This window comes from Condylura cristata, unplaced genomic scaffold (genome assembly GCF_000260355.1).
Source record: "Condylura cristata isolate star-nosed mole 26May11 unplaced genomic scaffold, ConCri1.0 scaffold00025, whole genome shotgun sequence".
NCBI classification, from domain to species: Eukaryota; Metazoa; Chordata; class Mammalia; order Eulipotyphla; family Talpidae; genus Condylura; species Condylura cristata.
Window position 1 is genome coordinate 23,557,277 of NW_004567126.1, and position 26,712 is coordinate 23,583,988.

At 50.9% G+C, this 26,712-nt stretch overlaps 1 protein-coding gene across 17 annotated transcripts in view; it reads right to left on the reverse strand.

The window, feature by feature from the left end:
• Positions 1-320: 320 nt before the first annotated feature.
• The window catches only part of NCAM1 (neural cell adhesion molecule 1), a 277,215-nt gene continuing 250,823 nt past the window's right edge, over positions 321-26,712 (reverse strand). For 5 of the 17 annotated variants that reach the window (XM_004689257.2, XM_012729544.1, XM_012729543.1 and 2 more), the window contains 5 exons: positions 18,189-18,313; positions 15,701-15,878; positions 6,537-6,744; positions 4,940-5,056; positions 321-1,931 (listed from right to left, as the gene is read on the reverse strand). In XM_004689257.2, coding sequence (XP_004689314.1) covers positions 1,811-1,931; positions 4,940-5,056; positions 6,537-6,744; positions 15,701-15,878; positions 18,189-18,313 — 749 coding nt within the window. In that variant the 3' untranslated portion in view covers positions 321-1,810. Of the gene's footprint in view, positions 1,932-3,258; positions 4,075-4,939; positions 5,057-6,536; positions 6,745-11,027; positions 13,312-15,700; positions 15,882-18,188; positions 18,314-26,712 lie in introns of those variants that run through there. The other 12 variants (XM_012729542.1, XM_012729541.1, XM_012729540.1 and 9 more) reach the window with 4 other exon arrangements.

The following is a 26,712-nucleotide window of genomic DNA, read 5'->3' on the forward strand; positions in this document are numbered from 1 at the left end:
CACTTAGCGTCATCTTCAGCGCTATCATCTTTTCAAATTCATTTTCTTGGTTTAAAGGCTTCGATTCCTTTTACGAGTTATTTTTGTTTCCTGAATATTTTTTTTTTCTGAACTATCTGCTATACCTTCCACAACCAAACTATGTTGAAGTTTTATTTCAATACTATGACAAAAACACGTTTCACACTAAAATATTCACGCATCCACAGTGCACAAGCTTGCAGTTCTAAAGTAGAATGAGGAAAAAAAAAAGCAAAATTTCTATACAAAGGGCTGGCTTTTCCCTTCTCCCCCCTCCCATCCCCCTTAAAGTTTCTGTATTTTTTTTTTTCCCACTTGATTTCCAATCAAAGAAAGTCATGTTGTGACTCCAGACAGCAGGTCAGCTTTTTGTTTGTTTGTTTTTTTCTTTTTTCTTTTGTTTCTACCAATGCTGCCGAAGTGAACAGAAGGCCGATGTTACTTTACTTCAACAGATTTCCAAAAAAAGACACTAATTCCCTGAAGCACATGTGCTCTTCCGCTCAAATCTAGATTCTGGGCTCAAAAGGAAATGGTACGTATATCTTTTATTTGGCTTTCTACAAAAAAGGGGATGTTTGGGGTAAAACGTGTGTTCACCAAGACCAGCCCCAACTATACAATCTTCTCTGCTTCATTCAACAAAGCCTAAGGAGCCCTTCCAACTGAAGGACGGGGAAGCCCTGGGAGCAGAACCTGCTTTACAGATACAGGCAGGTGGTGGCTGATCAGAAAGTGGCCCGGCCCCCAAGGAAACACAAAAAGAACCAAACACCGAGAAGCAAAACCCTTCCAGAACAAGATGGATTTCCACCTGAGCTGCACACAGGCAAACATCTCCAATCAGAATGGGGGAAAGAGCCACGGAACAGCCGTGCTTTGCCGAGTGGCCCTGTGCTCTGAGCCTGTGTGATGAACCCACCCACGTCAAGGCAGTATTTGTAACTTAAAAACAAAAAGGCAGCTATTGTACATGGACATTTAAATACAACCGAAGTCGAACATTGGTCAGCTTGTAAACACTGGAAAACAAAGTTGGCAGAAAGGAAAACAAAACAAAACAAAACAAAACAAAAGGCAAGAAAAAGAAGAAAGAAGAAAAAAGCAAAGGAAAAAAAGCAATCTGAATACTGCAAATTGAGATCTACCCCCACAAGCTGCAATTTGGCATTCTTCCTACAAAACAAGAGTCTACGTGGGAATTGAATTCAGCTAGAAAGGGTGACACACTTTGCATACTGAACAAATACAAAGGGAACAGAAATGATAACTTATTTATGAGGTTTTACAGAGTTCAAACTCGACTGAAAGTAGAAAAATAAACTTGGACTTTGTTCACTCGGTTAGTCTGAGTGCCTGGAAGTATTTCTCTTACTCTGGTCTGCGCCAAGTGGGTACACCAGTATGGTCTTCCTGAACCTAGATTTTTTTCTTCTTCTGAGCTTCCTAGATTCTTAATTTGGGGTCCTTTTGTTTGAATTTTAAATGGTTTCAGGGAACGGAGTGTCCTAGTTTGGCTGTGGGTTTAACCTTTTTGTCTCATTTTCTTACAAGTGAGTGTGCAACAAAGGAACCCTTTCTATAACCCTACAAAAAGGAGATCCCATGTTTATCTGTTTAGGTATTTTTTTTTAAAGGCAAAAGACACTAGAGGAATGAGATGTGTGTGCGCGTGTGTGTGCGTGTGTGTGTAAGAGAGAGAGAGAGAGGAGCGAGAGATACTGGAAATGCTCTGGTGAAGCTGTTGTGTCACTTTGTATTCTGATCTTTGCTGGTTTCTCGTCACCCATCATGCTTTGCTCTCATTCTCCTTGGTCTGTGTGGCATCGTTGGGGACCGTCTTAACTTCGGCTGGCGCTGGTTTCGTTTCTGTCTCCGGGCACTCCGATTTTGCTTCTACCGGGCCTTTCCTGCAGAGAATCAAAAGACAGCACTGAGTCCACAGTCCCTTGGAGGGGGTTCCGTTCAGACCTGGGCTCCCCACCTTGGCTCCATGGCAGACACACCAGGGGGCTCTAGAAGTCATTGGTGCCTGGGCTGTGCCCCCGGAAATCCTGAGTTAATTAGTTCGGTCAGGGTCGCTTTTAAAAGCACTCACATAATTCTGAAAGGAAGCCAAAGTTGACAGCCACCGAGCCAGAGGCACGAGGCCTTTCCCGTTTCCATCCCGACGCCATGCCAACCCCTTGGCATCACCTGGGGTAGTGGTGGGGTCCCCAGTACTGATGCCAGAGGGCCCTCTGTAAACCAGCAGCTCTTGTGTGTCCTACTTCCCCCACAAACCTTCCCCCCAGTAGCCCTCCCCACCCCCAACAAAGCCGTGTTTTGTGATGGTGCCTCTATGGCTTGCCTGGCAGCAGGAGAGAATGGTGGCTTTCCATGGAGCCTGGGGGAGGCTCCAGGGGGCTCTCACACTACGGGGGTCTGGGGCAGCAAGTGGGCACAGCTTGCAGTGGAATCCTTTCGCTTCCTGAGATCCAGAGCTCCCGGTGAGGTTCCCTTTGCTGCTCTTGCCCCTCGTATCTGGGGTGAGGGGGCCCTCTGTGAGCGCCGGACCCACCCTGGCTCAATCAGTCCCAGGAGGGAGTCTGGTCTAAGGACACACTGGGACAGGCGCAGACGCCAGCCCTGCTATTGCGACTGCCATTCAGCATCACATTCAGGAAACCTATAAGCTTAGTAAGGATTTTCCCTTGAACTTGAAATCCCAACAGTCACTGGCACTTGGAAGCCCTGAGTCTTTCAGATCCATCGCGGGCAGGCAGGGGAAGCAAGAATGGGTGGGGGAGGGGGCACCTGGGGGTGGGAGGTGTCAGGGCCTCTGGCTCGGACTCCCTCTGCCCCAGAGCCTGGGGGCGGGGGGAGGCTGCTCTTTTCCTTCTGCATAACAGTTCCATCTGGTGGGAACTCAGCCTGGCTCTGCCTGCAGGTCCCTGGGTGGCATCTTCGCTCGCTTCCCAAGCTATGCTCCCCACGGCAAGGTCTCCCTCAGGGAAACCAGATGCCATTGCTAGGATGACACAGCTACCCCATAATTAACATGACCTAATTAGTGCGGGTGGCTGCTTCCGGGCCCCTGGCTCCCTGTGCTCTGCCTTATCCCAGCCCCTTGGTTGACAGCGTCTCCGAGAAAACCTGGATGAGGCTGAAGACACAGCTGACAAGGAGAACGCAGCACAGCACACACACACACACCACGGACACAACCCAGTGACAGCAGACAGAGAGAGGCCGTACTCGGTCTTTGCTGGTGCAGGCGAAACAGAGATGTCTGCAGTGGAAGAAGCAAGCTCAGGGGCTTGTCCACTGGACCCAGCGGCGGGAGCAGGAGAGCCCAGGGCTGCAAAAACATCCTTTGCAAGGTCAATATCTGGGGTCTTGAAGTTCCCTTCGTCCATTTTAAAGTCCTCGCCCTGGGCAGGGTTTGTGGCGCTGACGGAGGCAGCCTCGCTCTTCGGGCTAGTGAGGGCCGTGGCTGCCTCGGCCGGGCTCTTCACAGCGCCGGGCTGGGTGGGCTCGGGGTCCGGGCCTTTGGTGCTGGGAGCCTCCTGCTTGGCCTGGGGGGCTTCTGGGGCAGGGGCAGTTGCTGCTGCTAGGGAACTGGCTGCGCCCGCCGCGGTAGGGCCTGGCGCGGGGGCAGGCTTGCTGGCCGGCGCGGCCTTGGAGGCCTCCCCCACAGTGGCAGGGGCGCTAGGGCTGAGCACAGCTCCCTGGTTAGCCAGGACACTAGAAGACAAATTGCTAGCGGCCGGGGCAGAGGTGGGGGTGTCACTCAGGTCAACAAGGGGGGCGACCTTGGGGGCTGACGCTGGGGGTGGGGTGGAGGTGGCAACGCCGGGCCCCTTGGAAGGGGTGGTTTGGCCGGGGGGCACAGAATTTGAGTCAGGCGTGGCATTGGCTGGGGGGGCAATGCTGGAAGTCAGGGTGGTGGTCTCACTGGTGGGGCTGTTCTGAGCAGTGGCAAAGGTTTCGGTGATAGTGTCAGAGTTAGCGGTGACGGTGGTGACAGAAGGCAGCATGTCCTCGACAGTGGCTGTGGTATCAGCAGGCAGCCTGTGGGGAGGACAGGAAGTAGAAGAGAACAGACGATGAAGCCTAGACGAGACAGAGAAGCAGGGGGGAGGGCTGAAGCCGAGGAGGGGCCGTGGGCTGGGCATGAGCTACGTACAAGCACCGGCACAGGCCCACAGAGAAATGAGGAAGCAGAAGAGGAGACAGGAGACGACAAAGAACGTGGCAGCCTCAAAAGGGACCTGCTGGCCCTTCCTCCCTGCTGCTTCCCTGCAGTGGCCTGCACTGGGCTCCCGTCCCTACCACCTGCTTGAGTCTTCCTGGTCCCTGCCTGAATCTCTGCCCAGGCTCCGCGGGCAGTGGCGGGAAGTTAGGGACAAGCAGTCGAGGGCTCCGGATGGCTCCTAAGATCTGTGGGTTCTCCAGTGAACTCAGTGGCTATGACAGCCACTGGTGGTGACAGCCACCTCTGGACGTGGTTTCTAACGGAGGGTCCCCGAGTCTTCCATCAACACCAAGGCCGGGGAGGTTTACCAGGTCTCCAAGTCTCCTCACCCACTAGGGAAGAATGCAGAAAATCCTAGAATGTTGGAAATCCTAATGAGACTGCTTGGCAAGCTTGGCTTCTCTCAATGGAGTTCAGTCCCCTTAGGCCATTTCCAGGAGTGCAGCGTGAGACCAAGGACTAGGGGTCCCACTTTAGCAAGGCGGTAACCCCCAGTCACCCCAGACGGAACCAAGAATGTCCTTTCTCTAGGGATTTGTGACCCGAGCGGCTCTTTTGGACCACGTGCTCCAGAGCTCTGGCCCCCAATGCTTGGCAGGGAGAAGCAGGTGGGAAGCATGGAGGTGGGTGATGAGGAGGGTGTGGGGATTTGCTGAGACACAGCCCCTCCCCGCCACATACTCGGGTTCTGTCAGCGGCGTGGTTTCGTTGGGCTCTGTGTGCTTCCCGCCGTCATGGTTCGGGGTCCGCTCCTCTTCAGTTCTCACCTCCACGATGGGCTCCTTGGACTCATCTTTCCTGTAGAAAAAGTTCTGGTTTGATCACGGGAGGCTGGTGGGGGAAGGACACTCCCAGAGAAGCCAGCTTCAGCTCCGGGGACCTAGGCCTGGCCCCAGGCTGGCAGAGTGGCCTTCGAGAGCCAGGCCTGAGAGCCTGAGTCTCAGCACCCCTCTTGCTAGCACTGTTGCCCCGAACGTTTGATTTGCATCGTTTTCTCATGGGTAACGTGGGGCGTGTAATAGTCTGTGCGTCACCTCGCTGTGATGAACAGGAAAGGAGGTCATGAATGTAAAGGTTAAGCCTGGCACAGGTAAGTGTGTACGTGTGTGCAAACATGTGCACATGGATGCCTGTACTAAACATGCATTACTAAGCATGTGTGCAGTGCTACATCACATCTCCTTGCTCCACCCTGCGTGGTCTGCTCTAGCTCAGCCTCACCAGTCTGAGTCTGAGAAGGTTCCCCATAATGAGCTCAGCATGTCCCGGGCCATCTCCTATTCCTCCTGAGCTGCTGGAGGGAGGAGCATCCAGACTGTCTGCTCTGTGAGGACAGGGCTTTTACCTGTCTTAACCACTGCTGCACCTGCCAGTGTCTGGCACAGTGCACTGCTGAGGGGAGCTGCTCAGTAAGGATTTGTGGCATGATGTAGGGAAGAAAGATGAATAAATGAAAGCAAGGCCAGTGTGCTCTTCAAATGCTGGTCCCCTCCACGGCAGGCAGTTCCCTGCAGGCTGAGTTCTGACCATTCCCTTCATTTTGACCTATCCAGGGATTTCTGATGTGGGGTTAGACCCCAGAGTCTGCTATTAGAAAGGTCCCTCCAGGGACCCTGGCAGTGCAACAGGTTGAAGCACAGCATTCTGTAGTCACAGCTGCCTCAGTACTGAGTTCAATCCCCGGCCAGGGAGGTGACCCACACGGCGCAGCAGACCTCTCCTGACCCACCCTTAGCAGTGTAATTCTCAAGCTGCCTGTTCTGCCCCCCACTCTGTCTCTGGTGAATCCTATACCCCGACCACCCCTCTGTTCCTGTATGCATAAATAAATCTTTAAAAAAAAGAAAAAGAAATTAGGCCTTCCTTGATGGCACAGTGCGTTAAAGCACAGCACCGTGAACCTATCTGCAGTCACTGCAGCATGAGTTCGATCCCCAGCTAGGGAGATGACCCACATGGTGTGGCAGACCTCTCCTGGCTCGCCTGATGCTCCCCTTGGAAGTGTATTTATTTCAGCCAATCTGCCTGTTCTGCTCTCCACTCTCTCTGGTGAATCTTCTCACTCCCTGCACTTCTGGCCTGTACTCCAGTTCTGTATGCATAAATAAATAAATCTTAAAAAAGGAAAACAGGTCCCTCCTGAGACCATGCTTGAGGAACATGTCTCAAATGCCTTTTTCCCTTGGGGTTTCCCAGTGCAGACACCAAGCTGGCTCGGCTGCTGGCCCCCTGGCTGGGCTGCAGCCCAGACCTGGGCCCGGGGGCAGGTGGCACTCACGAGAAGGCAGCCTTGCCCTCCTCCAAGTCCTTGCCCTTGGCTCCAGGCCCGGCTTTTCCACACAGGTTCACAGCGATGCACATGAGTAGGCCACACTTGTTCAGGAAGTAGCAGGTGATGTCCACAACCACCAGGAGCAGGACGAAGATGACGATGAGGATGCCCACGATGGCCCCGGTGCTCAGGCCTGCGGTGGGGCTGCCATTGGCTTGGGTGGAGGGAGAGAGAGAGATGGCTGCAGGTTAGCACACCGACATGCAGGGTCCTGGACCCTGGGAGCAGCAGCCCCTGGGGGTGGCGGGGGGTGGACCCTCAGTACGAGTCAGGGCACTTGTGTCCAGAGTGGTTCCTTCTTGGGGGGGGGGGGAGCTTTCTATGACTAGGTGTTGAGACAACAGGGTCTCTCTGTATCTTTGCGAGAGAGGGATGCCAGCCTCATCTCAAACTGGGGGTGCAGGGAATATGAGGCACCCACCAGTCAGGACAACAATGGGACTGGAAGCTGGGTCCTCATCTCTGTCTTCAACCTCTGACCCTTCCCCCAGACCCACACTCGGTCTCCCTGGGAGCCCTGGGAACAGATGGGCAGGCAAGGGCCACTGATTTCAGGCTGGGCCGTGGCTTCTAAGAACCAACAGGGACAGGATCCCAACGTGCGTTGACGGGGTTTTCTTTGGGTTTGTGGTGGCATCAAGTACAAGAGGGTGTCCAGTCCACCCCCCCACCCCTCACCCTTCAGGAATAGCTCTAGAAAAGCCCGATGTTGGGCCAAAGCAGCTTCAAGGTTTCTCTTCATTGCACCCCAGGAAAATGGAGGAAGCCCATTCATTTTGGAGATACGGGGGCCTCCCCAGGCCTGGTGGGCAAGGAGAAGGTCTGGGAATACTCACCGTCTGGGAGCTCAGGTAGGCTCGGATCGGACCGGAGGAAGGCCAGCAGACTCACCCAGAGATGCACACCACACAGCAGACACGCTCACACTCAGGACAGAGCCCCACTGCAGACCGACCCATTCTCACACCCGCCCAGGCCAGCACCCCGTGCAGCTAGGGCCCCTTGGAATGACAGCCTCTGTCTCTCAGGCCCTTGGCATCCCGCTAAGTGTACCTAGGCTTGGACTATACTGATGGTATTGCAGAAGGATGTCGGGTTAGCTCTCTAGGGACCCTCAGGATTCATGTCAGTGGACTGAGTGGACCCCACTGGCTGCTAGATCAGCACCCAGGAGATGTGGTCACATTCTGCGGAGCAAGAGCCCAGGTGGGCTCTGCCCATTGGCCAGCATGGGAACAATGACCTCAAACTGAAATCCTGGAGCTTTCTGACTCATTTTTCTTCTCCTGGAAGGACTTAGTTCTAGAACGGACAGTCCCACTGCCACTGGGACTTAACTAATGCTTCCTGTCCCTCAGGATCCACTGGGAGCTGAGCTTTTGCTGAGCTCAGCAGCCAGAGCCACCACAAAGGCAGCAGCATGTAGCTGAGGTGAGTGGCGCCCAGGTGGGCACACATTTTCTTTTTTCATGCAGTCTGTGTGCTGGGGATCCCGTGTCTGCCTCAGGGTTCCCTGCTCAGGGCTTCCTCAGCCCACCAGAGACCTAGCTTCTCTCCCCCTGGGCTGAGCGGGGCCTGGGCCAAAGGAGACTCCTGACTTGCAACTAGTCTGGCCCCTGGGTCTTGCCTGCCAGCCCTTCTCCTCAGGCCCTCTGGCTTGACACTTCCACCCTCAGCTCAGCCCCTCCGTCCTCCCGAGACCAGCAAAGGATGCTGTGCTCAGAGGACTCAGCTCTGGCTACTCTGGCCATGTGGTCTCTGGACTTCAGCAGCAGAAAACTGGCCACTGGCCTCTGCAGTCAGCTAGAGGAGGTCACTTGCACAACAGCTCGCTAAAGCAGAACAGAACCACGCTCTCTCCTTCCCCAGGGCCTTCACTTACTCCCCCCAAAAAGCAAAGAAAGAAATGCAAATCTCCCTGGTCCTCTGAGTCTCACAGCTGTTTTCCTGACTGGGGAAGTCCTTCCAGCCTATGGCTTCCTCTCCTTCCCCAGCACCGGGCTGGCCCCCACTGGCTGCGTCTGGCAACAGCACCACCAGATGGAAGGGCCAAGTGACTGAAGAGGAGCCTAGAGTAGTTCTGTGGGGGGGTTGGGGGTCGCGGGAGGATGCCCGCTTTTAGACTTAAAAGCACTAATGCTGCATTCTGCGTTTATAAGCAATTGCAGTTTTATGGAACTGGTCATCTCTTTAAGGAGGAAAAATAAACTGGAGAAAAAGAAAGGGCTGTTCCATGTGTGAGTGAGCAAGAAACTGCCCTCTTCATGCTGTGGGCCCCTCAGAGCCAGCAGGGCTGCTGGCCACCACCAAGATCAAATTCAGGGGGAGGGCAGGGGGGCAAAATGACTGAGTCATAGAACAGAAAGCAGCCCCTCTCGTTTGCTTACAACCAGTCTTTCTCCTGGCTCGAGGCCCCCCTTGGAAGCCCTGAGCACCTGAGGCCTGCAGACACCGTGGACTCTCCGGACCACACGACTGGGGCATGATCCTCCCTGCCCGATCGCTGCCCTCCAGCTCGAGGGCCTGTTACCTGCTCACACACCCAGCCCCGCTCTGCTCACAGCCTTGTCAACCTTCGTCTGGAAGATGCCATCTCTATCACCTCAGGGTAGCTTTTGCTACGCTGCAGACCTCAGCTCTAACATCACCGTCTCAGACCTATCCTCCCCCCACCCCAGCTCCACTGAGGGGCCTTTATGAATTTACCTACAGCATTACCTGTTTTATGCTCCTACTGCTGTCTGCCACTGTGCTCACTCACATACTTTTTCACCAGTTCTTCCTTCTCCGCATGTGCTTGCACCTACCCAGCATCCACCTGACTTACGGGGGTTGTTCAGAGCGTATTTGTTGTACAAATGGGTGAGTGCTTAGCCAGGAGAGGAGTACACAGGCTCTAGACATTTAAAGAAGCGCGATGAGAAGGAAGACGTGGTCTTATCCTGGGGGCACTGGGGGGGTGACAACGAGGCTTCTGGGAGCTGCTCAGCGGCAGGTGAGAAGTGGCAAAGACAGACCCCCAAGGACAAATATATAATTTTTATCCACCTGCAGCAGAATTCTTGGGGTGCCTTGTTAAAAATTCAAATTTGGAGGTTCCTTACTTCTACTGAATCAGAGTTTCCAGGGGGTGAATCAGGAGTCAGGAGTTAAAGAAGACCCCGGGGCGTCTGGGGCCACTGTTTCTGGGTCTTCTCGTTTGCGTCACGATGCACAGCGGTTGCTCTTGTGACATAGGATGAGCTGCATATGCTCACTCGATGGCCTTGACCTAGCTGATGCTGGGTGGATGGAGGGGCAGCAGGACTAATCCGGGAGTCTGGGAGAAGGGGACCACCCAGCTCGTCACTAGGACTCAGCTTCTAGGGGACGGAAGGGGCCCCGCAGACTGGGGAGAGAATGTGTATAGCTGTCGGAAGAAACTATAAACAAGGGAAATGCTGGACTACAGATGAAAGGGGTCAAGTCAAGCCAACACGCATGACTTCTTGGTGGATGGTATATAAGTGTATTTAGTCCAGAGAAGTCAGAGGAACTGAGGTTTTCTCTGCACCTAATGTAACATCTCATGGAAGGAACAACAGCGTCTACGTCTGTACAATCTCTCCTGGGCCTCCCTTGACTAACTCGTCTGTAACCCGCATGCAAAGAATGCTTTGGGGAGCAGCTCTCCCCTAACCTCAGGGCATTGTCCTGCTCAGGGGGGGTCCGCAGCTGGCACTGCCTGGAGGCCATGGCTCCCACTGTGGGAGATGATGGCATCGGACAAGGCTCAGGTCTACGTCTACCTGCTGTCTTGAGTGCGTTAAGGTGGGATTATGGATCCCTGTGCTGCCGGGCCTCGGGCAGCAGGACCCTCAGAACTGTTGGGCTGGGCTCTGATTCACATAAATCTCTTCCATGTTTGCTCTCTCCTCCCCCAGTATGTGTTAAAGAGATGACTGACCTTGGGGGACTTCATGAAGTGTCCAAGTAATTGAGATCATAAACAGAATCCAGCTCACTAAAGAGAAACTTCTCTCAGATTCTCCCTACCACAAGGTTATTCTGTGTGGCCTTGGCTGTGGAGTTCCAAGGGGAGCTGTGCAGTCCGGAGATCTTGCTACAGGCCAGTGTATCCAGCAGCCCAGAGCCCAAGGTCCCACCTCTCCAGTCCTGCAAGAGTACTTAGCCCTCTCCTCGCCACCGGGGGCCAAGGAAGCCGAAGGCAGCAGTGACCCACAGTCTTAGGAGATATGAGAAAACCCTTGTTCCCATTAGGAAAGACAAGCATCTCCTTGGCTAAGACACCACTCAGCAGGCTACAAGTTTGGGGCACATTTTAAATGGCTCTCTGGCATTATCCAGGTACATATGAGGTGGAGGGAAAGGACTTCTGATACTTTGTAGGACACACAACTGTCAAATAAAATGAGAACACGCTGGTGAGTTCACATGAACTGTTATTTCCTTTAATAATGCAAAGGTGTAAACTTCATAAAGGCCTCGCTGATTATCTACACAACAAAGTTAGCATTCTTATTAGTAGAAAAACGTGATCCAAACCTGCCGTATAAATATTCCAAAAATGAGCAGAGAAACCCCCGTGGCAAGTGGAGGGGGCTGGGCTGACACGGGTCGCAGCGGCAGGGTGGCTGAGCTAGGCGGGGAGCGCTCGCTCCCGTGGGGGGCACGGGGCCCACCTTCTGAGGGACCCTGGTGGGGCTGTGGCTGGAGGCTTTCAGGAGAACTGAGTGGGTGTGGCCTCCTGCATCCTCCAGCAGGTGTCTCCTTACACGGCCTGCCCACCTCCATGTCTGCAGAGCCCAGGTGTGCTGAGGGGGGCGGGGCTGCGCCAGGCGTCTGCACACTTTGGGCCACTTCTCCTGAGTCCCTTCAGACACACGGATGGATCTCTCACCTATATGTGGGCCTGAGACCACGGTGGGCTCAACCCCTGGGGGGCTCTCCTGGGTGAACACAAGACTCTGCCTGAGATGTCCAAAGAGCATGCCGGGAGCCAGGCGGACAGGATAGACTGGTCACCTGCACGAGGACCCATCTCTCTCTTATGGTCTCCACAGCTCTCGCAAACTGAACGGGGCCCTGCTCCTTCTCCTTATCCCTCTGCCTTAGGGTCGTGCCTGCTTCTGCTGCTGGTGTGACAGGAGTCAGGGACCCCAGGGAGAGAGGTTCACGGCGGGGCTGGAAGTCTGGGGTGGGAGACACTATCCTGGGGTCTGCACAGGAGCCTCTAAACTATGAGCTCTGGGGGCTCCCAGCCTGTGCTCCCCGACACAGGCAGCACCCTGCAGACCACAGCTCGGAACCCTTTGGGTTGCCAAAGGGAAAGGCTAGACTTTGAACATTAACGAGTAACAACAGAACTAAAAAGTAAAGAAACCAAAAGAACAAAAATCAAACTTCTGGAGATGCTCAGAGATGAGAGATGTAGAATGAGATGTGACCACACTGAGGGAGGGAGCTTTTATTCATAACGGTCCATCCCCACGCACACACACTGATGTGGCCGGCAGGCTCCACCCCCGGTCTCCATGGCAACTTGGGCAAGCACACGCCACTTCCTCTCCTGGGTACGTGAGGCTGCAAGCTGCTGGCTTGCATCCGAGTTTTAAAACCCTCCCTAAAGCAATGCCACTGACCAATTGGGGCAGGGGGCTGGGGTATTGGGAAATACTGACAGGCTGACTGAGTCGCAAGGGGTGGACACCGTGGGCTTGGCCATCTGCGAGTGGCCTGACCCTCCCCTTCCACTCTGCTGAGCACTCATGGAGAGGGTGAGGGACACACGTTTGGCTCACAGTGGATGGTTCCAGCCTGGGGCACTGATGTTGATGCTGTAAGGGGGGGGGTCACTGTTGGACAACCCCCAAGTCATGAGGTTCTGTGCTGTCTGCCTTGCACAGGTAGCACCCCACTGGGAGACACACACCTTACAAAGCCAGCAGGTGTTGGGCACATCACAGAGGGGGCCCTGCTCACAGAGCCAGCGGAACGTGCTTGTTTTGTTACCAGGCCAGAGTGCCTCCCAGAACATTTGACGAGCCCCAGCAAATACCCAACAGATTCAACTTCTTCTAGTGCATGGGCAACGGGTGACTTAATTTGCCCATCAAGTCAGGAAAATGCTCAGGCAAATCTCAGGGGTTTGCCCCCTTACCACGGGCACTTCCATGCAAGCAAAGCCAACTACTTGTTGACGGGCAGAGGAGGAGCATGGCGTTAGAATGGGGCGGGAGCATGTGGTGCTTTTAACATCTGATGCAAGAAATCGTCCTCTGCTACATCATTTTCAGGTAAGAACAACAATGCAGATAGGTAGCAGATTTGCAGCAACTTCTTGGTCAACTCAGAATAATGCTTTTCTTATATATATAGTGTTTAAAGAGGGAGCTCGCAAATATTTCTGTGCTGCCGCTAAAAGGGGGTGCACCCCCCGGGAAGTGGCACAGAAGTATCTGAGGGTGGCGCAATGACTGCAGGTCAAGCTTTTCCCATCGCCAAACCTTGCTCTTCCACATGGGGTGCTTGGTGGCCGTGGTGGTGGTGGTGGTCCTGACAGGTTCTTCCAAATGGGGCACTGGTCGTTCTCATAGGAACTGGGCTTTTAAGCAAATTTAATTGTGTGTGTGTTCAAGTTCCTAACAGAGCAAAAGGAGAGTCACTACAGAGAAAAGCAATGAGACAAAGGTGTAGGACGCGGAGGAACCTCCCAAGGTCGCTGCGGGCGCCAAGCAATGGGTCCCCAGAGAGAATGCGGTTGTTTAAAAACAAATGTGGCAGTGGGGATGTCCCAGTGACGTCCAAGGTGAATGTGTGACGGCAGACACAGGAAGGGGAGAAGGGAGGAGGAAAGAGAAGGTAGAGACAGAAACAGAGAAAAAAAATAGATAAAAAGAAAAAAAAATAGGTCAAATAGAGAAAACGCAAGAATCAAAGGTTAATTCAACTTAGTAAATTCAACTGACAAAGGTTAGAGAAGAGTTCAGTGCGGTTTTATTGCCACAAGGCCAGTTCAGAAGCTCAGCAATGCCAGAAGCAGCACAGCAGGTTAATTTGGGGGTCAGGGGTCAGCGAGCAAATGAAATTAAAGTGAGGGAAAAGAAGCTTGTACAGTCAGGTACAGGAGTCTGATTAGGAGAGTGTTACCTTGGCTAGAGTGAGGCCTAGGTAGTCCACAAGCCTACGCAGCTCTAGTCACTACAGCTTACGGGCGTGTGGCAGATGCATTTGACCGCTGCGCCCGTGTGGCAAAGGCAGAGACAGCGACTGCGTTTCAGCGGAAAGCAGGCTTTGCTTCCTCCTGCACGGGAGGGCCTGTCTGGTCCTGCCTCCCTCCTCTTCTATCACGCTGCTGACCACAGGATGCTACCGGATCACACATCTCGTCTTTCAGAGGTTTTATTCTCGGGCCCCCACACAAGGACCATGGATGAGGCCAGCAGCCCCTCCAGCCCTCTCCGGGCTAACTGGGAAACTCAGACTCTGCCCTCTGCAGCGGGCAGGGCTCAGGAGGACGAGGCTGTCCCAGAATGTCTGTCTCTGACACTTTCCTGACCCCGAGGCTGCTGCTGCTGCTGGCAGTACCCAGTCAGTCCGAGCGACTGACATGGGATCTCACCCCAGAAAACAAAAGCCATCAGGACTCTGTCTCTCTGCAAAGGGCCACCAAGCTTTGCACGTTCCAGCTAAGTGTCCCATCAAGCAAAGCAGATCTGGATGCTCACTCCAAACTCGACTTCAAGGAAAAAGTGACCAAAGTACACAGCGAAGAAGTGTACTGCCGAGGGCAGGCAGGGCTGCCTCTCAGTGGACACCCTAAATAATCAGAAAGAAGAACATTTCTTCCAGCTCCACCAGGTACCTCGCCTTCATCCCTGACCAGGTGACGTACTGGCAGAGTCACACCCCACGGAGTCAGTGCTCAGAGGTCTCTCTGAGGATTTGAGGGGAAGACCAAATAGACGCTTCTGCTCTAGGGCTGACACCCCACTTGCCAACATCCCACGGCACTCAGATGCACACACGCACACGTCACCATCCAGAACCGCACACTGCTGTCGCCGCTGCCCCACAGCCCCACACTTTCACACATGCGGCCCTCTGTCCGAGGCAGCCCCCGTCCTTTCTGGCCTTTCTGGCGATGGTGACAACTGAGCCCAGAGCCCAGGTGAGCCCTATACACCAGACAGGCTTGGGGGTGGGGAGAGCAGACCAAGAAGCCTCCCCATCTTCCTACCAGGCTCGAACCCGGCAGAGTTCATGGGCCCCTCCACAGCCTCTGCTCTCTGTGCTAGCTCTACCTCTCCTGCCTGTGGCCAGCGTGGCTGGTCTGGGAAAGCTTGTGCTGGAATCTCTCTCTCGCTGAGGGGCTGGGCCCAGGAGGACACGGGCCATCTGCGCCAGGGAGCTGGGTCCCACCACGGCAGAGTCACTTCTTCCCCACCCCTGACTTGATCCGGGACCCCTCGAGACGGATCTACATCTCCCAAAGCTCTTGTCCCATCACAGTCCTTAGCAGACCAGACTGCCTTCCATCAATGGTCTTGTTGGCCTCTATTTTCTCCACTTGTTTTGTTTCAAGTGGCTCAATTTAATCTTTGTCTCAATGGAGAAGACGCTTTTCAACTAACTGGGAACCACTTCTTCCTTCTCTTGGAGTCCCCACAGAGAAGAGAATCGGACCATGGTTGTGCAGGTAAGCAAGCATCAATAGAAAGAGCTTCAGAACAGTTACATGGTCCTGGTGCAAAATGGCAGATGGCAGATAAGGTCTCAGCAAAGATCCTTACTCAGCCAGCTTCCAAGGCATGAATGGAGCTGGGGCTTTCCCCAGTGGATGGGTCTGAACTGATTTAGTATCAGTCCTTCAACGTCAAATGACACAGGACCCCTGCCCCAGATGCTTGGCCAAGCCTTCCTGGGGATTCAGTACATCTCAACCCACCACACAGATAGGTACAAAGTAAAACGAAGCTTTGCGTGGGCAACCGATCATGAGGATGGCTGGAAGCAAGCAAGTTGTCAAGGGTTGTTCAGGCACATTAGGAGGTGCAGCACTTTGCATTAATTCAAAGCGGGAAACTCACAGAGAGCAGAAGCAGTCATACCTGGGATGGCAGTGGGCTGGGCGGAGGTCCTGAACACGAAGTGGGCCGCCTTCGACTTCCCCTGCTGGTTCTCAGCCACCACGTAGACCTCATACTCGGCGTTCCAGTCCAGGGACTTGAGCATGACGTGGTCACTGCCAGACGGGAGCCTGATCTCTGGTTTCCAGTCGGAGGAGAGCTTCTGGGAGAAACCGGCAAGCAGGAGAGAAGACACCAGCACACTTTAGAGGAGAACACTGGCTAGGACAGCTTGCAGGAAGAACTAAGGAACGGTCTTCACCGGCCTGAAAAACCTTACGGATCACACACAGGTCAGGAGGTTAAACGTTGAGAAGTCGCAATACAAACAGCGGCCAGTGTGACATGGGGCCAGCCCTGCAAGGCCCCATCACCTGGGGGGTTTGTGTGATGCACACCCCCCAATTTTACTCTGATAGGCTGCGCACGTGTGCAATCAGGTTTCTTGTCCTGTCTCCGAATGTAGCTTACATTCAGGTGTGCAATTCACCTCCCAGACACAACGCTGCAGAATTCTATTAAAGGTGAGAACTATCGTTTGCGGAGCACCTGGAAGATGCCAGGCTCTGCATTAAAGGCTGTCCACGTTTTCTCATGGTATCCCTCCAATATGCCTCTGTGTGTGTGTATGGGGGGGGGGTGCGCCCAGTCTTGTATTGAACCTGGGGATTAGGAAGTGAGGGAGACTTCGGGTGACTTCCCAAAGTCACACTGGCGGTTGCAGTTGAGGCCAAGGGCTTCTGGACCCAAAGCTGTGATCTTCCTTTTTCATTGTAGGGAGCTCAACAAACATCTGAGAAGCTGCACTGATCTTCTGGCCATGCTGTGGAACCTGGTCTCTACAGCTGTCATGCAGGGGTCTCAGGCATAAGTTCTGTTGTCAGGGCCAATGCTGGGTGTTCATGGGGTGCTCAGGGACACGGTTCTCAGCAAAGCACTGCCGGGGTATAGCTGGAAGCTTTGTCTCATCGAAGAGTTTTTCTCATACCGCCCTACACATTAGTGCATGTATTTGTTCTGGGCAGGGGTTTAGAAAGCCACCATTAGATGACCAGCTCCTTAACACACATCTGTGGAAGGAGGTTGAGAACTTCTCGAGAAGTCGTCACCTGGCTTCATGACCCCACCCTTCCTCCTCTCTGACCTACTCAGAAACGCACGTACAGGACACGCAGGAAGACTTGTCCCTGGACTTGGAAGGGGCAGCCTGGCGGGGAGGCTGAGGGAGTGAGCTCACAGCACAGCCAGATACAGTGACCTTTGCCAGGCAAGGACACACCTTTGGGATGGTGACAGCACCCGTGTCCTGGCCTATAACTGTCTTGGGGACACGCAGGAAGAGCAACATGAATTTCGTGAATTTCCTTAGAGTCTGTCCAGGAAGCGGGACAGGGCCATCCTGTGCCCTATTTTGATGGAAAGCAAAGAAACCCAGCCAACTTTTTCTCTGATAGGCTTTCTTCCATGGCAAACATCATTATAAAATAGACAACCAAAATATAAGCAAATATTTACTAAAGCAATTACATTACTTAATACATACTAATAATATTTAGCAAAGCTTGTGAAGTGGAAGGGAGAGGAAGGTTCAGGTTACTGAAACTGAACACAACTCAGAGTTTTTGCTCTATTTTGGATGCAGGCCTGCCTGTCACAGCTACAGTGGCCTAGAGGCCTGACCTCCAAGGTGGCCTCTTCTGGAAGGTAGTTCCTGTCTGCACCTGAGCGTAATGATTCATTACTGTGTGCAGAGGTTTCCAAGCACCAAGCACTTTTCAATTTCTTTGAATATATTATAGATAATCTTTGCAACAACTCAGTAAGTATTTCATTCCATTTTACAGATGGAAAACTGGGAGACTTTTGGAGACTGGGTGATATAGTCAGGTCACATGCTGGCCATCCGTGAAGTTGGAATCAGATCCTGTATCTGTCTGAGCCTCATCAGTCTAACAAGACAGAGGCGCCCATCAGACCTACAGTCCACTCCAGTGGGTGGTAACCTCCTTCCCAGTCTGTCCCTGCTCCACAGTGAGGCAGCCACGGCAGCCTGTGGAAGTCCCAGTTCCTGACTGTGGAGGTCCCAGTTACTTCATATGTAAAGCAGGGACCCTAAGGTACCCATGGGAAAATGCATAAAACCAAAGCCCCCGGCCATCAGTGCATATTCTCTCCATAGCTGTGGTTAGTAGATACCGATCGATAACAGGTTGTTTGCAAGACAACTTGGTAGAAAAGTTCAAGCAGCAGAAAGGCCACTGTAGTCTGAATTTGTCACTTCCCCTCCCATCCTGGAGGTCTGAAAATGGCCCCTGTGTAGACATGGCTCAGCAGCTGTGGGTCAGTCCTGGTACCGATACCTTGCCCAGGGCCCACGAGTCCCCTAAAGACACAGAGCAGTCCTCTGTCCTCCCTGGCAGGCTTCACATGTTGCAGCAAGGTGGGTACCAGCAGGGTGAAAAGTACTCACCGCTCTGTACTTGACCAGGTAGTGTCTGATGGGGGAGCCGCCGTCATCCTGCTTGATCAGGTTCACCTTGATGGAGTTTCCATCCTCTCCCATCTGGCCTTCGAGTTTAGGTGCGCTGGGTTCCCCTGAAACAGCCAGTTAATTTCTGTGACATTCGTGTCCGCAAAACCAAGATCCAGTCCATTGGCATGGGAGAGAGTGCTGGGGTGGTGTCGGACTCTTTTCTTGCTTTCTCAGAAATTCAAATGGTTAAATGGCAAAACCCAGGAAACTCTGAATTCCAGTGAGATGTCTCAGACTTAGCCCAATCTGGGCGTGTTTGGGGGGAAGTGTTCTGGGAAACACACTCCCTGTTACGGCACGGTCCTTTTAACCATTTTTGAAGTGAGTTCCTCTCCTTCCTCCATCTCTCCCCAATATCTGCACTCCCTTCTGGCTTCTCTTATACCCACAGACTGAACTTTTATGAACTCACTACATTTTGAGGAACAATCTGAAATATGGGACATGTTAACATTTAAAAGGAGAAAACTTACACCTGTGACATAAAACTTAAAAGCAGCAGTTTCTCCCCTGTATGAATGATTCATCCCCAGGGTCTATGCCTATTGGGGTTGGAATGATGCTGCAATTTGTGGCCAGCCTTTCATGACTTAAATTTTAATACTTAAATTCATTTAAGAATCAAATTTCCAATTGTGATTAAATATCAGCAACTTCCCTCGAAGTATCCTGCTTTTAGGGCTCAAATGCCTGAGTATCCAGCCCTGGCTCCTGGTAGGAAGTGACGCTTAGCAGCCTTTTGCTTAATTTATTTTAAGAGAAACTATTTCATTAGTTAATGTTGAAAGCAATGAGGTGAGAGAGAACAGGTGATAAAAAAAGTTAAAACGGAGGTGTAACACACTTGGGAAACTTGCACTTCCTTTAGGGACCATCTCTGTATCTATTTCTTGACCTCAGGTAGAAAATCTGGGGAGCCTATAAAAGTTACCCTTTGGGTGGGTCACCCTGGCTTGTGATCTGGAACACAGAGCCACAACATGCTACTGCAGAGCCAGGAGAGGCTTGTCACCAGGTTTTGGCTCTCACCACCCCAAAGTGTGTCTTTGGCCACTTATGAGAAGGCTACTGCTAGGTGAGCCTCATACATCCTCATGTAGCTGTATGATTTGCTAGATAATATTTTTGGGTTGGAGAATGCTCAAGAATTTTTTTCAGGCCCATTAATTATGGTAATAATGTTTCCGAACTCAAAGATAACCGACCAAGTAATTATCAAACAGGCATGTCCTATTTCCGAATAGTGGGGGAAACCTGTGTTGTGGGAATCTCAAAGTGGCCCAAGGGGCCCTTTGTGGCAGGGAGGAAGCTGAGAGAGAAAGTGAACCGAGAGCCCCCTACTCAGCTTCAGCTAGCAGCAGGAACAACACTGGACGCTTGTCAGGAGTGCAGGGGATTCGGCTACACATTTAGGTTAGAGAAGTCATTGGGGCGGAGGGGCACACAAAAGCCGCAGTAGGGAGAAGGCATAACTGTGATGTCTGAGAGATACAGTATTTAAGAAAAATGATGCTTGCTACTTGTTTTCTTTAATCGGTAATCAAGGAAAAGAAAAGTAATAATACAAGATGGATGGGCTTCAGGCAAAGACCTGTCCCATTTCTAAACCACTATTTAGTGGAAAATACTTAGAAACTTCTTTTAGAGAATGTCAAGGTATGCATGCTTTTAAATTTCGTTTGGAAAAGAACTTGAATTGTTCCAAGGCTTAGACAAGTATTCAGTTAAGCCTTTTATCTTTTATCTACTATCTACTTGTCGTATGCCTTTATTGTGATAAGTACCCATGATAAAAAGAAACTCCAAGTGGAGTCTATCTGAGAACAGCAAGGAGATCTCTGCAGATTCACCCATGCGGAGCATATACAGGGAGGCACTGCAGAGCTTTAACTTCTATTCTCTGACTGATGTAGGGTGACCAGCTCATCCTGGTTAGCCTGGAAGTTTCCAGGAGTGAGCCCTGCAAGTACTATGCTCTGGGAAACGCCCTGGTCCCAGGCCAGTGGGATGGCTGGTGACCCGAGACTGAAGGGAGGTGGATATGATCATGGCTGTAACTCTCTGTGCTCAGAAACTCAAAGCTGATTCTGTGGACAACAGTCTATTTGCCTTAAGAAAGAGGGAATTTTCACCAGGGGTGCCAGCAGTCCTTGCCAAAGGCTTAGACAAGTATTCAGTTAAGCCCTTTATCTGTATCTACTATCTACTTGTCTTAATGCCTTTATCGTGAAGAAGTCCTCTTCCAAGGTCTCCGGGCAAGGAGTAGAGACCTGTTGGGGCTGCTCTGTGTACCCTCCAAAGACTTTCTCCAGATTTGAGCAGCTGAATTCATAACCGTCAAACACTGAACTCAGCACTGGGGGAGGACCTCTGGACATTGGTGATGACCCTACACAACAGTACTAAGGGGAAGGCCCAGAGGTTCAGCCTCCACGTTTGATCACATAGTATCAGGGCTGAACCAGATGTTCCCGCAGGGCCAGATGTGCTCCAGGGGTCCTTCGTGTGTGGCAGTACACAGGGCAGCCGTGGCACTAAGCCATGGGCGCTAATTGGTGGCACTAATCTGTGGGTGCTAATCCATGGCACTAATCCGTGGCTCTATCAAGACCTTGACTATTATTATAGCAATTCAAGAAACACAAAATACAGGATGTTCAGCCAATTGAGGGAAACACACCCCAAGATCAGCAGCTCTATATCTCTGACATACAGTTGTTTCACAGTTTTTAAAAAATTATCTCAAACAAGCCTTTTCAAAGACATGAGGTCAACCCCCCCTCCCCCAGCAGTGCTCTGCAGAAACCACAGTCATGAGGAAACTCCTCTCCTACCTGTGGGTTTGTTTCCAAGAAAACTGTAACTGAGCTGCACCACAGTCATAGTTCTAACATTCACCGAAGGGACAACCCTCTAATGTCCTGTCATTTTATCGGCATGACTGCCATGTTACTCTGATATGTGTCATTTTCTCATGGAATTTCAAATATTTGATATCACCTAATACTCTGGTGAAACATTTAGACAGTTTTAGGTATGAGGTCTTTAAAAATTCGATATTGAATACCTACTAGAGTTCCGGTTGTCTATTAGGTATTGAAGCTTCACAGATGAAGAAGAGTATTTGCCAGGTGAAAAAACTTCCTTGTGATCAATTCTTTAAACAACAACAACAGAAAGGGTAAGGTCCTTGTACAGAACAGAACTCTTCCCATGAGTGTGTTTCCGTGCAAGGGCCAAGGTCAGCCAATACAGAGATTCTGACCCATTTTAAGGCTCTCTATATCACTCGCTGTAAATACACAGAAGTGTGGAAAAGTACTGTTCGTTTAATCAGTTGTCTTATTCGCTTTCTAATGTTTACTACTGGCCAACTTTTTAAGATTTAAAATGGGGTAAAAAGAAGCCATTTTCTAAGCATGTGTGAAAAGAAGCTTCCAGCCATACCTGGCAAGGCAGGGACTGATGTTAAGGAATGGGTGGGTATTCAGGGGGCTGTTGCTTTTCTAACCCTGTAGGAGAACAGATTATATAGAGGATCCCTTGGTGTACTGTGTTCTGAGATGGCCACTCTGATTGAAATCATTATGGGTAATTTCAGCACACCCAATATTGTAATTATTTGTAAAGGTTGGTTTGCAATTCAGCGGCAGTAGGCAGGTTGTTTCACGAAAACCCCTGGGGTTAATTACTCTCACTCAGTTTAGCTGCAGTCATGAGGCATATTTTTACCTCCAAATATTTTATGTAAAGACTAACACAGCTGTATCTTAAAAACAAACTTTGCTAATAAAAAATGTGAAATATCAGACCATCCTGGTACTTTCCAGAAAAATGCAAATCATGTATGCAAGGAATAAAAAAATGCGCCATAGAGACACATTACAGGCAGGTCCTGAAAATCCCCCTTGGAAATGGTAACTTTTATATATGTATATATATATTTGGCTTGTCCTTGTAATTATTGTTCTCCTACACCCTAAAACCCCAATCAGCTCCTTGCCCTTGTTAGCAGAAGCCTTGGATTCAGAAAACTACTGCTGGATTTCTGAAATCCACAAAACAGATTATGGCAAGTCTAGGGTGTTTGGATAGTATCTGTGGTTTGTAGAAGGTAAACAATATTCTAATTCTCACTCAAAGATATCCAAGAGCCAAGAGCTGTACCTGCTGCATAAAATGCTGAGGAGCCAGTAGGCATCTCTGCAAAGCCTGCCCTGGGTTCTAGCTCCATCCACGTTGCTTTCTGTGCCACAGACAGCTGCAGTTTCAGGTGTCTGTGGATAAACCAGTGTGCAGGTTTACAGATGGAGAGGCTGCACTAGCATCTTTCACTTTTACGACCAAAAAGAGTTGCCAGGCATTAAAAATACTGTTGCTTTTGTTTATCCTAACTCTCACTCCCTTTGTTGGTTATTTCTTACAAGCAATTTGAAACCTGTGTAATCTCTTTGTGTTGTTTGCTTTTAAAATTCCAATATGCATCACTGAGCTGTTCAACTATGAAGCTTCTTTGATTTTTCCAAATCAGGAATGTTCACAATGACAAGAAGCTAGAAACCTGACTGATCCACAGGGGATTTGCAAACTACCTAAGGGCATCGGGATTTCCAGTTACTAGGCCATTAGTTCTCCTTCCTGAAAACAGAGCTCTATGCCCAGGTGCAAACAAACTGAGCAAATGTGACCTAACCTCCTTTGCAATTTACTGGCTTAGTATTCTAGGGGTGCAGAGGTAGCCTCTGACAGCCCCAAAGGGCAGCCAGTAGTGCCTGATGGACACTTATTTGTCTTATGCATTGTCCCCCCAAATCAAGTCTTGCAGTAGTGTTCCTTTCTTCCTGAGCTCCTGTTTTAATCGCTGCCTCTTCTTCATCCTCTGCAGTGTCTGGCCCCAGGGAATACTGGGGTACAGAACAAGCGGATATGGGCACGGCCAATTCCCAGCTCTTACAGAGGAAGCCTATTAAGCTCTTTGTGGCCAAACGCACAGAGCTATGTACTCCATAAATCCCTCCCAGCTTCATTTTTCTCAGGAATTATAGATGTGTGTGTTTGGGGGTGGGCTGGGGTGGCCAATGGCAGCATGGTGTGCAAATTAGACAGCATCTAATGAACTCTGACAGACCGAACCACAGAAATACCAATTCCCTTCTCCTGGGTGTCGTGAAAACACCAACAGATTAATTGATCAATTATCTGTGTTTCATCATCCTAAAAAGAAAATATGACCACGAAGGTATGGCTTGTGGTTATGGGGCTGATCCAGGCCGAGGAAGTTAGGACAGAAATAACTGCTATCACCAGCAATTAACTCGGCTCCTGCCTCCGAGGCCACAAGGGGTGTGCGCGCACATCTTGAACACTATTTCATGAGCGCTGGATTCATCAGAAAGAGGGATGAGGCGCCAGGGAGGCCCTGGACCTCACGCTGCTGAGCCCTCAGGAAACAGGCACTTTGCAAAGGCCCTGTCCCTGCCCACAGGATTCAGGCTGCTACGCATCATTCTCCCTCCATCCCTCCCCACTAGCTCTCTGCCCTGTGACCACCCGGGCCGGGAGTCTCTAGGAATAAAGGAAATTAGAGTGGGGCCCCTGGTGAAAAGTCTCATTTGACCTGCCAGAGACCGAGGCAATCCAGATACAGCTGCAAAAAAAAAAAAAAATAAAATAAAAAAAAAAAAAAGGAGGGTGTGGAGGGGATGGTTAGTGATGTTTTCAATCTAAGAAGGAAGAGTGGGTGTTAAAGTGTTTAGTTCATCACAAATCGGCATTTCCTAGCACCAGTGTCAGTAGCTAAAGAAAAAAAAGTCATTATGGATGGGAGCGGGGAGCATGCTCAGACGTGCAGCGCACTGGTGGGGTGCGGCACACACGTGCTGTGCCGAGGGGAGTCCCATTTACACAGAGTCCTCAGAGGCTGCTCCTAGGTCCTGGAGGGAGCAGGCCGTGCAGTGTGCTGGTGCCATCGATCAGAAATCCATCCATCAGAAATACGCTTTGGCACTGGGGCATCGTAGCAGGTCACACAGCAAACTGCTTGGGGGCTCCTGAGACGGGGACCTGAGTGTTGCTGTCAGGAAGCACTAAGGGAAAAGCCTGCAGGTTCAGGCGCCCAGTGCCCTGGGGCAAGGCAGCAAGGCCTGTTTTTGCCCCAACCCCCCTTTCAGTTAACACTAAGGGGCAGGCAGCATTCAGTGGCGCTGGCAATGTGGGGGAGGGGTGGAGGTGCTGGGTTTCTCATTTGTGGGGCATACAACCCATGGTCGGGAGAAGCACCCCCTGCTCAATTAAATACCCCTGCCTCATTCAGATCCAGCTCCTCTTAAGTCCAACGAAGGCTCAGAGAAAGACCCTGGTAACTGTCCATACAGCTTTGTTCTCTCCCCTAGAATTTTATTTACTCAAATCTCTTTATTCCCTTAGATTTCATTATGAAGGCCATTTCCTGCTGCTGGCTGCTTATCTGAATAACCTTTTGTCTGCCTGTCCCTTTGCAAATGGCAGAAGAGGCCTGGCTATGTGCAGGGTCTTGGTTTGATGAGGGTAATCACACATTGGAAAGTCTAATAGATCTTTTGGTGTTTTTTTATACGTGGCCACATTTTTAAATTTTTTTTTTTTTTTTTTTTTTGTGCTGGTAGCCAAGACCACTGTTAAGGTCTGTTTCTAGGCTCACTGCAGGAAACACCTTCAGACATTTCTTGCCTTGCTTCAAGTGTCTGGCATAGGTACCTCTTCAGAGGTGTGAATTAGTTTCTACCTTGTTATATTGTGCTTTGCTGCATTTTAAATTACAGCATTGCATAGTAATGGCCAAACTTTTTTTTTTTTTTTAAAGAAACGAGTGGGTTTCCATCTAACAACTGCTCACACTGACGACTACAGGGAGAAGGTCCAGGCAAACTTTTCCCCCAAAACAGCAGTTTCTCAGCAATGACTTCTGGTCTGAAAAGAACCTGGTCGCCTTTAGGGAGATGTGAAACTGAATTTTGCAGGGACTTGGAATTCAGACAATCTTAGCCCTTCCATCTTTGCCTGGTCACAGACTAAGATCATTTCTTTTAAAGGCAGGTCCCCCATCCTTGGGCCATTCCTGCTTTGCTCATCTATGGAAATACCAAGCACCTCCTTTTGGGAAGCGAGGCGGGCTCCCAGCCCTCCTCCGGGAGTCTGGTTGTAAATGGGACTAGCTTGGGGCACGGTGGTCATATCCGCAAAGCTTCCATGCTCAGAGGTGGCCAGTGTGGAGGGTGAGTGAGAGGGAATGGCACAGGCCCACACACAGGGACTACAAAACAAAAGGACAGACCAGGAACAAAGAACATGCGAGAGAGAGACAGTGGAAGATGGTTTGTTCCTGTGGATGTCGCCCAATCAGTTCTCAGAGAAGTAGGGTCAAACGGGGGACCCCTGGCATGCACGGGGACCCTGGGCAGTTACCGGTGTTAGTTTAGCTTTCGTGATCGATGCAGCCGTCTGTCTCAGGCTGTGACTTGGAGTAAACATTTTCAGTTAGAGGAGAAGGGAATGCACAGGGCTCTCAGGGCAGGTCTGAATTAGTGTTTGTTTTTACTGGGGGAAGCTGAGAGCAGAAGCTTCCTTTTCTCTTTGTGTATGTGAGACACGTTTTCACAAGGTTGTGACAGTCACAATATTCACTAATTATTTTGTCACCACTATGTACTTCATTAGGCTCTATAATTTTATTTCCTTGCTGTCAGGAAATATCAGGGGTCAATCACAGGGTTCCTGAATGCATGGAGATTTGCAGTGGGGGGCGGGGGGGAGGGTATTGCCAAAGGACTTTTGCTCCCACTTTTTCCCCCTGTGTCTGGGGTGGAGGGGGTTGAGAGGGAAGGGTCACTTTTGAAAAGTGACCCTGAAGCAATCACAGCCAAACTGCTCCAATTCCAAATTCTTAAATCTGTCACTTCAGGATGTCCTCCGGGTACACGAATTTGATGGGGCGCTCTCATTGGTTTTAGGCAAAGCCAACCTTTCCAATTGATACACTTCTCCTGCAGTGTTGTGATGTTGCAAACAGATAGACTTTCACAGGCATGTGACTCATTTCAGAGCAACTGTGGTTTTTAGATCTACTGGATAAACTTAAACAACAATAACAATGCTATTAAGCTAACTTACAAAACTGTTTTCCAGGAAATCGTTTTTTAGGGACTAGCTGGTTAAAATTCAAGTTTGCAAACCGTGCTGCAGCTAAAGTGGTCTGATTACAGCTAGTAGTTTACGTGACCACATTTCTTGAAGTGAAATACCAAACCACAGGCTTCCAAGGTATCAAACTGGTATGTCAAGGCTGCAGAGAATGATGTTTTTTGGAGGTAAATGGAGAACAAGAGGACATCTCTCAAACGGCTTCACTTAGCAAATCTGAGACAGGGAGAGATGAGTGGGGACCAGGCTGTGGTCCCAGGTTTAGCTCACTAATCAGAACAAA